The following is a 14,495-nucleotide window of genomic DNA, read 5'->3' as shown; positions in this document are numbered from 1 at the left end:
GTCCACCTATCCACAAACAACACCATAGCAGGATCACAGATAAACCTTCTACATGTCCCTTTTTAGCCTACTTTGAATAGGCTAAAACATTCCAATTCCATGTTTTTATCTACCCTCAACTAGTTACTGAGCTCAAAGATACCAAAACAGAGAACTATAAGAAAAGGCAATAAAAAGAAAGTACCTCCTCACCAAACCTGGAATCTCCTCAAAAATAAGGAATTTTACTCCATAGTAGACATGAAACTTTTCTTTTACAAAAAAGAGAAACCTGGGGAGCTATTTTGATAGCTGTCACAGGGGAATGCTGTAGTCATTTTACTGTGGTTCTGAACAATTAATTATTAAATTTTCAGAGTATCTCTTCTTTAAAAGAACAAATGCTAAAAATCAGGCTTGATTCATTTTTTTGCTTGATTTTCTAGATCAAGGGTCAGCAAACTGCCGCATTCTCTATTTTTGTCAATTTTTCCATACAACCCTTGAGTTAAGAATAGCATTTTAAAATACAAAAATTTTATTTAAATTTTATTTTATTTAAAAATGTAAAAACTATTCTTAACTTAGAGCCCATACATAAATAAAGGTAGTGACATGGATTTGGAGAACAACAATACTTTCTCTAGCCATCTGTAAGGAATAACAGAATAAATTGTGTTTGGACATCTAAATCTTAAATATAAAGTTTTTCCTTTTCATTTATCTAATATGGACCTTGAGATACAATGATCTTCACTTACCAAATGTAGAAGTTAAATGGAAGGTAGATACTGACTCATTTTTTAAATTCTTCAAACACTGAAAAATCTGATTTAAATTTCTGCAATTAATATTTCTAATTGAAATATACACCAAAAAGATCAAATAAAATCCTTTGAAGCAAATTATTTGCCATTCTGGACCTTTCAATGATCCATAAAATGATTAGATGTTGGTAATGTAAATAACATAAAAATTCCATGTAATCTATAGTACAAATGTATTTTTACCAGCCAAGCTTCATTTTATTGTGTTGATATTTTTAGTACTTATGAATAAATTTTGGTGAAAATTTCTTACCTGACAGCTGTCCACACCACCCTTTAAATAGCCTGCACAGAGCATTGAAGGGGCAATGATTCCACCATACACATCCTTATGATTGCAAACTTTGTTTGAAATTAAAGGAACTGCCGCATGGTTCAAGACTGGTGAAGCATCTCCTATTTCAAAATAAGTATTGGTATGTGTCAGTAGAAGCAAATTTCCTCATAAGGTAAATTTAGTTAAAACTGATTGTTTTGTTCAAAAGGGAGGAATGAATATGATATAAACAACCAAAGGGAAAAGTCTGAGTAGGAAAACAAAATATTTTATATAAAATAGCATTGGACAAACAAAAGATCTTATGAATTTATCAATTTCCATATAATCAAAGTAAGCATATTTGGCTTTATGTGATAGAAAAACTTCATAAGAATGATACATATATCAAGTTTTGGTTAAAAGGATAATTCTATAATTTGAAAAATGAATCCTTAATTTATATTTTTTGCAAATTCATATTTAATCATAACATGTTTCCCTAAGTTAAGAAATGCCATCTACTGGACATGGCTCTCTTCAACAAAGAGATGATTCAGACCAGTTCCAATGATCTTACGATGAAGAGAGCCATCTACATCCAGAGAGAGCACTGTGGGAACTGAGTGTGGTTCACAACACAATATTTTCATTCTTTCTCTTTTTGTTTGCTTGCATTTCATTTTCTTTCTCATTTTTTTCTTGTTTGATTTGATTTTCTTGTGCAGCAAAATAATTGTATAAATATGTATGCATGTATTGTATTTAACATATATTTCTACCATGTTTACCCTATATTGGACTACTTACTAGGAGGCAAGGAGGAGGAGGAAGAAAAGGGGTGGGGGAATTGGAACAGAAGGTTTTGCAAGAATTTATGTTGAAAAATTATCTATGTTTTGAAAATAAAAAGCTTTAATAAAAATTTTCAAAAAATGCCATCTACTTGTACCCTAAAAAAATAGTGACAATAATAATCATGAACACAAAGAGGGAATAGTTTAAATAGTTCTTTTTGAATGGACTTCTGAATCTGTACCTCCATTTCATCTAAAATTATCACCAACAAGGCACATAGTTTTAAAAGATGGAAATTTTACACTGACAAGGGAAGAAAATTAATCCCATGTTTTAAGGAGTGTTATTAGCTTGCCAACAATCTGGCTTCTTAAGGTCTTTTTAAAAAACCAACAAAACTTGATTGTCCAGTTTCTTGGAAAGAATGACTCATAAACTTATTCCATGACACTCTTAATAGATTAAACTGGGGAGGAAAGAATATTCACCTCTTCTACAAAAATATATTGAAGGATTACAGATAATATGTATTGACATCTCCAAGAACCTGATACTTTCAGTGATTAAGGTCTGGGATGGGGGGAAATAGATTTGGGTTAAAAGTAGTTAATGCTATATTTTCATATAATATCCCATAGGAGATTTTTTAAAACAGAGAAAGGGCTTTCATAATACTAAGTTCATAAAAAGCACTTGATGGCAACTTGTTGATTGACTGATGGACTGTATTGCATTGTATTTTTCTATGTACTGTAAGGCAACAGCATGGTCATTTTAAGGGATTTGGGAACATAACCCTAGCTGACCCAGAAAACTAAGAGGAAGGAAAAGAAAGAGTCTTTTCTTATGTAGGAGAAACATGATTTCTTCCTCTTGAACAAGGAGAATCAAATCCAAAAATTGTTATAAATAGGATCCTAGAACCTAAAATTTTTCAGAGGAAGAAAAATAATATCTGCTTGAGAATAAAATTGCTAAATCAATCACAAATTTTAAAAATATTAAAAACAATGAATACGGGGTGGGGTGGGGGGTTTAATGTGTACTTCTATGACATATACATATTGGATTCCAGTCTTCTGTCCTGATCCTGATATGTGTAAAGAATATGTGAAGTCCAACTTGGATCTACCTTATCCTTTCTAAGACAAAATATTGACCATAAGCAGCCCATTGTTCTCATTCTCTTCATCTCAGGGACACTTTTTTTATTCTTATAAAGTATGCAAGCTATGAAGACATACTTTACAAATTCACGAGCTATAAGTAAATAAAATAATAATATATATCCAGGTTGGTACAGTTTATCTGGTTCCTAGTGGCTGCAGCTAATGGAATGAGTTATTTTGGATATTTCTATGGGAATTTCATCACCCTTCAGCCTAGCCTATCTCCTTGAAAAAAAAATTAGATATGACCAGCTTGCATCAAAATGGAACCCATTAATCAACAAATATGTCTAAAAATGAAATGGAGAGACACAAAGGAGGCTTGTTAAAAGAATAACATTAAGGGGCAGCTAGGTGGCAGAGTTGACAGAGCACCAGCCCTGAAGTCAGGAGGACCTGAGTTCAAATCTAGCAACAGACACTTAAAACTTCCTAGCTGTGTGACCCTGGGCAAGTCCCTTAACCCCAATTGTCTCAGTAAAATAAATAAATAAATAAATAATGGCATTAGGAATTTTAAGGCTCAAAACAATCAGCATAGAAATAAAGATTAAAAGAAAAAAAGAAATAAAAAAGGAGGCTGAGAAAGATTTTAATATAAACTATGAATAGCTTAATTTAGGACCAAAAATTGGTATAGATAGGACTATGATGATAACTTGTAGAGCCATCAGAATTACCCCACTCTGAAAGAACTGATTGATTGGTGTGCTCGAAGAGGACAAAAATGACATCCCCATATTGGGATAAAAGTACAGGGTGTCTGACAATGACTGATCAGACCAATATGAGCTTTGAAGGCTCTACCACAGCTTCATAGTTCATATGAAAAAATGGACTCATGACATGGAGTGAAGATGCATGTCATATTTCTTTTGAACTACCACATTTATGTTTCAGTCATAAAGCCCAGCACCATCTTTGATGTGGTCATCTTATACTAGGCAATCTTGTGTTAGTGTCTCCCATGTCTCCCAATCAATTCCAAAGTTCTTCAGAGAGAACTTGAGAGTGTCATTGTGCCACTTCTTTTGAACTCTATGTGAGCATTTGCTTTGTGTAGTTCCCCATAAAACAACCTTTTAGGCAAATAAACATTTGACATTCAAAGGATGGGGCCTATCCATTGGAGCTGTGATCTCTGCAGTAAGATCTTAATGCCTGACATTTCAACTTGAGAAAGGAGCTCAGTGTCTAGTAGCCTCTCTCTTGCCAGGTTATCTTCAGAAGCTTCTTAAGACAATTCAGATGGAAGTGGTTCAGTTTCCTAGAGTGCTGCTGATATGCTGTCCAGGTTTCACAAGCATACGTAAATGAAAACAGCACAGCAGTTCTGTAGACCTTCAGTTTCATAGTCAGTCCTAATACTTCTCTCCCACACTTTCCTTTGCAGTAGAACTCCTGCCTTGTGAAACTCATTTGGAATATTTTCAGCATTAGATGTTTTACCACATAAAAGGGGCCTAATGACATTCAAAACCTTTCATCAGTTGGAAATTAATTAGAGTTGGACTGACTTCAACTAGAGCTATATAATCAATGACTTCAGTGCTAGTTTATGGTAATCTCTTAAGAACATTAATCAGCCCATCTCTGCAAAATCAAGTTTTTATCAAAAATCAATGTGGATCCATCAGAACTGAGTAGTTGAGATGAACCATAGATTTTTGGGCCATATATAACTTTCAGGGCATGATAAAAGTGCTTTTGGAGAGTTACTGTCAAGATAAAACCAAATTTCACTGCCTTCTTATAGAATCATGAATCCCGCGTCTCTAAGTTTTACTTGAACTTTCCTGATGATATAGTTAAATGATTCCTTCTTAGAGATGAATGAATTAAACCCTCTTGAATTCTTTTTCTTTTTGGTAGCAACTTTTTAATTTCCCCATCATTTTCAGAAAATCAGTCTTTCTATTTGTGCAAGACTTGCTCCAGATGAACAAATGAAATGTTGTACATCAAATCTCTGAAAACTATCTACTTCTTTTAGCAGAAAAGTGGAACAGCTACTGTTGCCTACTTTGTGTTGGCTCAACTTTCCCTCCAAGCAATGAACTGTTCATTCCCAGAGAAGTAAGTTTTCTGGCAGTCATATCTTGAGGCCATTGCTTTTGTTGAATTTGAATATTTAGGTTGAAGAGGATGTCTATGATCAGTCCAGCACCCTGTGCCATACATTGCCTTTGTCACTCACACACCCTTACAATAAGATATTATTAAATGTCAGTGTTTGCTCTGAAGGTGGCATCTATGAAGTTTTCTTACATTTAGGTAATTAGGGGATGATGTTGGTGATGAGAAGGTCATGAGATGCAAAGTCTTCAATTGTTAGTGACCATGGATGTGGCTCTTTCCAACTCCCTTCCTCTCAAGGACTCCCTAATTTATCTGATAATCTGAGTTCACTTTGAAGATACCCATAATTATAAGATTGTTCTCTTTGGGTACATTGATGATGAGGATTTCCAAATCTTCATAAAAATTTTTTTCATTTCATCAGAGTTCACCATGGTGGGAAGGTATGCTCTGATGATGTTGGCAAGGTACTTTTTGGTAAATGATATTCACATTATGATTTACTTCTTTGGGTTGACACACAAGCTTATTGACTAGATTAACTTTGGTTGCAAAATCTACACCAACTTCATGGTAGTACCCTATCACTGCAGTCACTCCAGAAAAACTTGTATCCAATTCTGACTCTGGAAATCTGGCCTTCATTTGCCAGCCTTGTTTCACTCAGAACTGCTATTTGGATATGATACCTGCAAATTCTTTCACAAGAGATGTTCATCTTTGAAGTTTACTGCATTTCTGGTTGTCATAAGTGTGTTCATGTTCTATGTACTGATGGTGAATAAAATCATCTTCTGCACGTTTTATATTTTTTATGTTTTTTTTATCTTAAAGTAAGATCCCTGCCTGCCACAGCAAGCAGGCCAGAAATGGGTAAACAGAGAATTTTTAAAGGTACCTTTCCTAGCTCCTTCCTCACACCAGGAGATGAACAGAGTAATCTTAAAAAAAAAAAAATAAAAAAAAAAAATAAAAAAGTTGCATAGATACTCAGAGGTCTACCTAATCCCATTGATGCTTCAGTTCAGCAAGATGTCTTTTTATGGGCTAGGCTTCCTTTGTGCAGGATTATGATGATTAAAACTTCCAGTGTATCTGCATTTGCTGCTTTCTTACTTGTCCGTTGCACAAGAGGACTTTGAGGAAAGTAAAAAATTTTAAATGGTACAGGTGATGTCTTTATACTGACACACAAATCAGTTTTAAGTTAAGTGAAATTGCAAGAAGTGGTTAGTCTTACATGTACTAAAATGTGTATAAGAGCTCTCAGAGCAGACAGATGGAAATTGAGGGGATGCCCATCAATTATAGAATGGTTGGATAAATTGTGTATGCAATTGTGATTAGCATTTCTGGAATGATCAGCTGTTAATGACTTTGCTGTTCTTAGCACTACAATGATCCATGACTATTCTGAAGGACTTAAGATGAAAAATCTTATTCACAGTGATGGTGCCTAAATACAGATTGAAGCATTCTCAGTCTCTCTCTCTCTCTCTCTCTTCTCTGTGTCTCTCCTTCCCCCCTCTCTCTGTGTCTCTCTTTCACCCCCTCTCTTTCTGCTCTCCTCTGTCTCTTTCTCTATCTCTCTGTCTCTTTGTCTCTGTGTGTGTTTGTGTGTCTCTCTTTGTATCTCTCTTTATTACTTGATGAGTTTTTTTTAGAGGAGATATATATATATATATATATATATATATATATATATATATATATATATATATATTTTCTGCCGCAACATGAGTTTTATGGAAATGTTTTCCAAAATTCCACATGTGTTTTATTAATGGGGGCTGGGGTGGAAATAAGAGAGAGAATCTGAAACTCAAAAATTTTAAAAACAAATGTAAAAAATGTTTTAAATGTAACTGTGGAAAAATATTAAATAAATATAAAAACAGAAAAAAAGTGGTTGATCTCATTCTATTCCAGAGTCATTGAAGTCCACAGGTTAAAAAAGATAAAATGAGAGGTGATAGCCTCATCTTTGATGTCTAACCAAGTTCTAAAACTACTCCACAGCACCTGCTCGAGCCCTTTATGGCCATTGGAACAAATTATTCTCATCCACCTATTTTAGTGAGGGGAGTCTTCATGGTTGGGATAGATACCCTCCTAAATCAATGATGGATTTGAAATGTCTCAGTTAATCTAAACATGGTTTAGCATGTCTGCCATATGTGTGTGTTCAGTTTAATATATGCAAGGAAAATAATGTAGAGTATTTTACTTATCATCTAGTTCTTATGTGTGCCCCAACATGATCTCTTCTCTCATCAACTCTTACCAAAGATGGTGTACAAATTTGGGGTGGGATATACATGTGTACACCAGGTTAATGGTGGGACCATCTTACTGCAGGTATTTCATACTATGCTATTTCATGAAACAATTTTCCTTTGAACTAATTATGCCTACTGACTGATTCATAAAAGTAAACACATTGGTATGGGATTGTGAGCTATGGTTATGGGTAGATACGGATCAGTAGATTTTTTTTGAACCTTAAGTAACTTTTGGGAATTCATATATGAGTGAGAATGACCCAAATACTAAAAAGTAAAAAGTAAAATTCTATCCCTTAGTAGACAGGAGAGAAATGTCAGATTTTTACAAACAATTAATATGTTAAAAAGAATTTTTTTTAAAAGAATGTTAAAAACAAGATAATGATTATATTGGTGATAATGAGCCTACTTTCCCCATTTATTCCTTTTGGATGTAACATAAGAACATCCAAAATTACTTAAAGAAAAAATCTTTCCAATTCCTCATGATCCTATAAAAATCTCTGGATTTTCATAAGATTCATATATTAGTCTGTCAGGTTTCATAATATTAAATTCTACAATACTTACCTCCCTCTTCTGTGGCCCCCCACCCTGATGTCCAGCACATTTTCCCATCAGGAAAGTCCTCTTCAGAATTAGGCAGACAGATTGGTTGAATCATATCTGTTTACAAAAGAAATAATGTTTTCTTTAAACCTAACTAAAAAGGAAAGATAAAGTAAAAATTTCTTCTCATTTTAGCATTTATCAGTTTGGATTAAATGAAATCATATGGAAAATATAACTTCTTGGTAATGTTAAGAGCTATCAATTCATCCCAGAGTTACAACAACAGCCTAGAATAGGACAAAGATGACCACAAGTAATATGTCAGTCATTACATTAATATTCTTAATATAATATTGATTTCTATTTTCATATATTTTGTTACCTCCTTTCCTCTTTTTATACTAATTTAATTTACAATCTGCTATGTATACATACATATTATATATATATATATATTATGTGTATATACACACAGAGATATATATAAAAGCAGGTCACATTTATAGACCCCTTTGCTAGGGATATATAACAAAGTATGAAAAGATATTTTATTATACTACTTGTAGGGGAGGGAGAGTAATTTTCTATTTTAATCTGAATCCAAAGGATTTCATGCATGTCTAAAATGTTCCTTTTTATTTGCAAGCCTTTGTTAAGTACAATCCAATATGACATAATGTCTTCTGGACCATTTTCAAGGATTTATTAATCTCTTTAATCTCTCATAGAACTCAGTGAAATATAATACCATGTATTTTGGTGAATTCAGAAAATTGTGAAATCCAACTCAGAAGGAAAATAAAGATTATCTTTTCAGAATAGTTTCAGGAGGAAAAAAAACTTGTGGAAATTTTTATTATTTTAATTTTAAAAGCAAGGAAATAAGGAAGCCACACTTTAAATTACCATCAAAAGTGAGAGGTATGGCTAGTTTCATTAGAGCAATATCATTTCCCAGTCTCTTTGGCTTATACTTGCTGTGGTATATGATTTTGTCCACTGAATAAGAAGGAGCTGGTGTATCTATTAAGGTCACCAAGCCTACTTGTATGGTCCACGAACTGGGCATATAAAGGCTGAAATGAAATTAAAGATGGTAAAGGTACAGAAAAAAAAAATGAAACAAAATATCCACCCACAAATATTATGAAAATTAATCTTGAAGAAGGCTTTAATAAATGTTAAAATTCATATCAAATATTATGTTACTTGTTTGATTGTTTTTTTATTCCAAGTAAATAAGGAGCAACACCAAGAATCACACAAAATTTATCAGTCACCACCATAAAGGAACAGAAAGCTTGGAATGAAATTTTCCAGAAGGCAAATCTTCCAAGCAAGAATAAGACACTCAGCAAAACTAAGCAAAATGTTACTAGGGAAATGTGGACTTTAAATGAATAGATAGGGGCAGCTAAGTGGCACAATGGATAGAGCACCAGCCCTGAAGTCAGAAGGACCTTAGTTCAACTCTGGATTCAGACACTTAATACTTCCTAGCTGTGTGACCCTGGGCAAGTCACTTAATCCCAATTGCCTCAGCAAAATAAAATAAAATAAATGAATAGATAACCTTCCTGATTAAAAAAAAAAAAAGCACCAGAGCTGTGTAGAAAGTTTGAGATTCAAACAAAGGAATAAAAAGAAATATAAAGGGGAAAACTTTAATGAACAATTTTATGGGATTAAATAAAAATAAAATGTTTACATTATAAGGCCTACTGATCTAAGAGAAGAATGGAAAGAGAGGGGGGAAGGAATATATAACAAGGGATGAAGGAATATAAATTAGAGAACATTATCTAACAATCACAGTAAATAAGTAGAAATCTGTACAAACAAGGGATGAGAAGGAGTTGGTAATGCAAAAATATTTATAGCAGCTCTTTTTTTGTAGTGTCAAAAATGAAAACAAAGAGTGTGCTCATCAATTGTAGAATGACTAAATAAGTTTTTATATTTGAATATGGTGGGATGCTATTGTGTTTTAAGAAATTATGAAGGAGGGGCAGCTAGGTGGCTCAGTGGATAGAGCACCAGCCCCGAAGTCAGGAGGACCTGAGTTCAAATCTGGTCTCAGACACTTAACACTTTCTAGCTTTGTGACTTAACTCCAATTGCCTCAGCACAAAAAAAAAAAAAAAAAAAAAAAAAAAAAAATCAATTACAAAGGGGATGGGAAGGCACCATTTAAGGAGCAATAAGATAATCAAGGAAGTCAGTACTCACTCATAAACACAGTGTGCAGCAGTGACAATCCACACAGGAGTGATGAGAGATCCACCACAAAGATGATATCCTTGGAACTGGAGACTAACTTGCCAGGGCCATTGCATAAGGGATGACATGTTTCCCCCAACTATACGTGGGCTATAGCCTATCCTCACACCACAAGCTGAAGGAGTGAAAAGAAAAAATATATATACACTCAACGACCCATCTCAAATTCATTTTTCACTGCCTCTTTCTACTTCATGTCTCAGATAGATTGCTGCCAGAGAGGCAGTTATGTTACATAAAACCATCTAGTCAGTTGAATTAAATCATTTCTTCAATTATAATCTCCTTTTTTTCTCCTCTTCTCATTCTTCCTCAACCCTATTTTCCCCTAGACTCATATCAATTCTGGCTCATCACTCTCTTTTCATAGTCTCAATCTATAGACAGTTCAACAAAACACTCCCTTGTACACACTCTAGAATCCTTGGTCTCTTTGCCTTCTCACTGTTCTTCTACTAATTTCTGTGTCCTGTTCTAGAACCATAAAATTTTGTCATATGCATCTACACAACTACATATTCTCTTATTTCCCATTACTTAGTTATTTCCTCACTACCTATAGCCATAGTCAGGTCTCTCCTTTCCTTAACTCTATCAACTCTTCAGGCTATCATCTTTTTCCCTCTTCATCTTTCTCCTACACATCCTATTTGTTTAATCTCTCTATGTCGGTCTCCTTTCCCAGAGTCCAACATCTGCCCCCACCTCATAAAGACATATGCCAGACACTCTCCTACTATATTTCAATATTCTTTCCCTTCTATGGTAATCACACTTCCCATATCAAAGGGTTATACTGAGGGAAACATTTTGGAATTCTTAAATTTCTATAGAAATTTGATCTGTTGTCAGATATGGAACTTTTTGCCTTTTTCACGTTCCCGATACTTAACACAATCTTTGACAATAACAGATAATTAAAAATTGCTCTTGATATTACTTGACCTGATTTGACAAGAGTAGCACTAACTCCAGAAAACAAAGAAACAATTGCCTGGTTACTTGTAAAGAAGGAACAACAATCTCCTGTCCCAAAACTGTTACTTAAAATAAATATCATGGTAATATAGCCTTCCTATTTCATGAAGGGACTCCATTCTGACTCCCTATTCTTTTTTTCATTCCAAGTAAATAAGGAGCAACAGCAAGAATCACACAAAATTTATCAATCACCACCCTAAAGGAACAGAAAGCTTGGAATGAAATCCTATAAGATTTCCTATAAGATATTGGAATAAAATAGTTCTCTTACACTGAAATAAACTTTACATATATACATATAAGATTAGAAACATAATGGCATATTAAATAACATGAGATTGGCAAATAGACAGAACTATGTGTTAGTTCTCCTAGAGTTATTCCTTTTCCATTTTCAATTCTTTGATATTGCAAAATACTTACTCACACACTTTAAGATAATTACACGTCCAGAAGAGCATTTCTCCCTAAAATAAAAAATAATATTTAGCCTAATTTTCAAAATCACATGAAATATATTTCTTGGTTGGTGATATTATTAAGTCTTATTTGATTCTAGGATAATGATTAACTAAATTTCCCCCAAGGTAGAATAACAATAATGACTTCAGCATATTTTAAAAGAGATACTTATGAGATTTAAATAATAAAAATTACAATAAGGACAACACTAGTGTCCAAGTGCTATATTCAAATAAACAATGAGTCCAAAAGATGGAAGCCAAACCAAACCATATATCTCCAGGCAATGAGGGGATATATATAACACTGAGAATAAAACACATATTTTTGTCATAGGAATTTGTTTTGGTGGACTACTCATGCTCATTATATTTTTTAATTGTTCATTGTGGCAGATAATCAAGTTCAATTGAGTCAACAAGCATATAGTTTGTGTCACACATAAGTATCTGTGAGGAAGACATATGCTTTGCATATGTGTATATATGTATTGTGTATGTATATATGTGTGTATGTGTATTATTATTATAAACTTAGAGATGATCTTAGAAGAAAGGTACTAGTATTAAAGGGTATAAGAAAATGCTTCCTGAAGAAGGTTGAATTTTAACTAGGATGTAAAGGATTACAGAGAAGACTAGAAAAAAATGATAGAAATATTATAAGAATGGAGGATAGCAAATAAAAATGCATAGTCAGGAGATGCAGTATTAAGTTCAAGGAAGAACAAGGAGGCTAATATCATTGGACTAGAGTGTGAAGGGAAGGGGATCATTAATTAAGGAGTTATAAAAGAATTGCCTTAAATGAAGTCCCAGTAGATATAATGAAATATAAATGTGTAGTGAATACATTCAACACAGTTTATTAATTTTCTCTATTTTCATTCAGCAGCACTTAAGTAGGAGCAAAGACAGCAGCAGATTGTGAGAGTAATCCAAGACTGATTATGAACAGGGCAAGATCACTGAGCAGATAAAAGAACAAGAAATTGAGAAGACGATGTAAAATTGACCTGTTTCTAGAAGCAGAGTCAAGATAATGGAGTAAAAGAATCATTCTAGCCAAACTCTCCTAATGATCCCTCTAAACAAATTTTAAAAAATGAATCAAATTGAATTCCCAAGTGCCATGGCCAACAAAAGAGTGAGATTATTTTTTTCCAGTCTGAGACAATTTAGGTAACTGGAAGGAGATGATTGGCCTAGAGTGCAACATAGTGACCAGCAGCATTGGAAATTGTAACAATGGTGAAAGCAGCAGCAGCAACAGCAACAACAATTCCAAAGTTCTTGCCACCCAGAAACAGTAAGGGAATTATAAAACTGTTCAGAAAATTACTAAAGCAGGCCCTTGTGTATGCACTAGATGTAAGATACGATATTGTTTGGCAATTCTTTTGCCTATTATCATCACATATAATCACAGTTCCAGGATGAAAGGAGGATTTGTGATCATAAGGGAGGAGGGATCCTGGTAACAATTCTATAATGAAGAGAGAAAGCAAGGGCCCTAAATCCTATATCCATTCCAGGGCAGAGAAAGAATTGCTAGTGCTTGTGGTCATAAAGGAACAAGGGCCCTTGCTGAGTAAGGATCAGAATGCAGACCAGGAAAGCAATGACCACACTTTTCCAGATCATATAACCTTGAAAACACTGAAAACTTATAGACTCTAAGAACTATGAAAATATCAAGGTGAAAAAGCCTAAAACTTGGTACAATGATACATGATCATAAATAGTTGATGAAAAAGAAGTTCAAGACATAAACTTAGATGAAAACAGCAATCTGAGAATATCTACATGTAAACCCTGAAAGAAAAATGTAGATTGGGCACAAAACCACCACCAACAACAAAAAACATTTTTTTTTTAATTAAATGAGTGGTAGAGGAAAATTGCTGATAAAAATGAAAGCAATGCTAGAAAATCATGAAAAGAAATTTACTATCTTGGTAAGAAAAAAGAGGCACAAAAGACAGTGATGAAAATGATTTCTTAAAAAGTAAAATTGTCCAAATGGAGAGAGATCCACAAAAATTCAATTCCTTAAAAATCAGAATTTATTGAGTGGAAGCTAATGACTCTTTAAGATTTTAAAAATAACAAAAACAAAATAAATTTTTAAATAAAAAACATGTAATATCAAATTGAAAAACCATGTACTGAAAAATAAATTAAGGAAAGGTAATGTGAGAATTATTGAACAACTTGAAAACAATGATTTAAAAAAAAGAAAGAAATTTCAAGAAATTATAAAGAAAAATTTCTCAGAAATCTTAGAACCTAGGGGCAAAATAGAAATTGAAAGAATTCACTGATCATTTTCAGAACTCAAAGTGAAATCTCCCAGAAATATTGCAACCCAATTCCCAGACCATGGGGGAAATACTTCAAACATGGCAAGAGGAAGGGAGGAATTTATTTACATACTATGGACTGAGGTTGCACAAAATTTAGTAGCTACCATTATAAAGAAACAAAGATCTTGGAATATGATATTCCAGAAGACAAAGGAGCTAGAATAACAACTAAAAATAACTTTACCTAGAAAAATTAAATATAATTTTCACAGGAAAATAGATATTTGATTCTACAGAGAACTTTCAAGAATTTCTGATTAAAAAAAACTATAGTTGAATGGAAAATCTGACATTCAAATACAAGGTTTAGGAGAAGTATCAAAAGGTAACATGAATGAGAATAAAGAAGACCTTAATATGGTTAAAATTGTTTGTAATCCTACATTAGAAGATGATATAGATGTACAGAGAGAGAGAGAGAGATAAGAATATTTATTATCATTAGGGCAGGTAGAAGAAGTC

General features: G+C 33.4%; 1 protein-coding gene across 1 annotated transcript in view; it reads right to left on the bottom strand.

Moving 5' to 3' along the window:
* TMPRSS3 (transmembrane serine protease 3) overlaps positions 1–14,495 on the bottom strand; it is a 58,082-nt gene that overhangs the window by 8,736 nt on the left and 34,851 nt on the right. Inside the window, exons 7-11 of the mRNA XM_012544362.3 lie at positions 11,630–11,673; positions 10,175–10,340; positions 8,852–9,021; positions 7,964–8,059; positions 1,060–1,202 (exon numbers count right to left, since the gene is read on the bottom strand). Of these exons, the coding sequence (XP_012399816.3) occupies positions 1,060–1,202; positions 7,964–8,059; positions 8,852–9,021; positions 10,175–10,340; positions 11,630–11,673 (619 nt within the window). The remainder of the gene's footprint in view (positions 1–1,059; positions 1,203–7,963; positions 8,060–8,851; positions 9,022–10,174; positions 10,341–11,629; positions 11,674–14,495) is intronic.

This window comes from Sarcophilus harrisii, chromosome 3 (genome assembly GCF_902635505.1).
Source record: "Sarcophilus harrisii chromosome 3, mSarHar1.11, whole genome shotgun sequence".
Lineage (NCBI taxonomy): Eukaryota > Metazoa > Chordata > Mammalia > Dasyuromorphia > Dasyuridae > Sarcophilus > Sarcophilus harrisii.
This window is presented reverse-complemented; position numbering and strand designations above follow the sequence as displayed.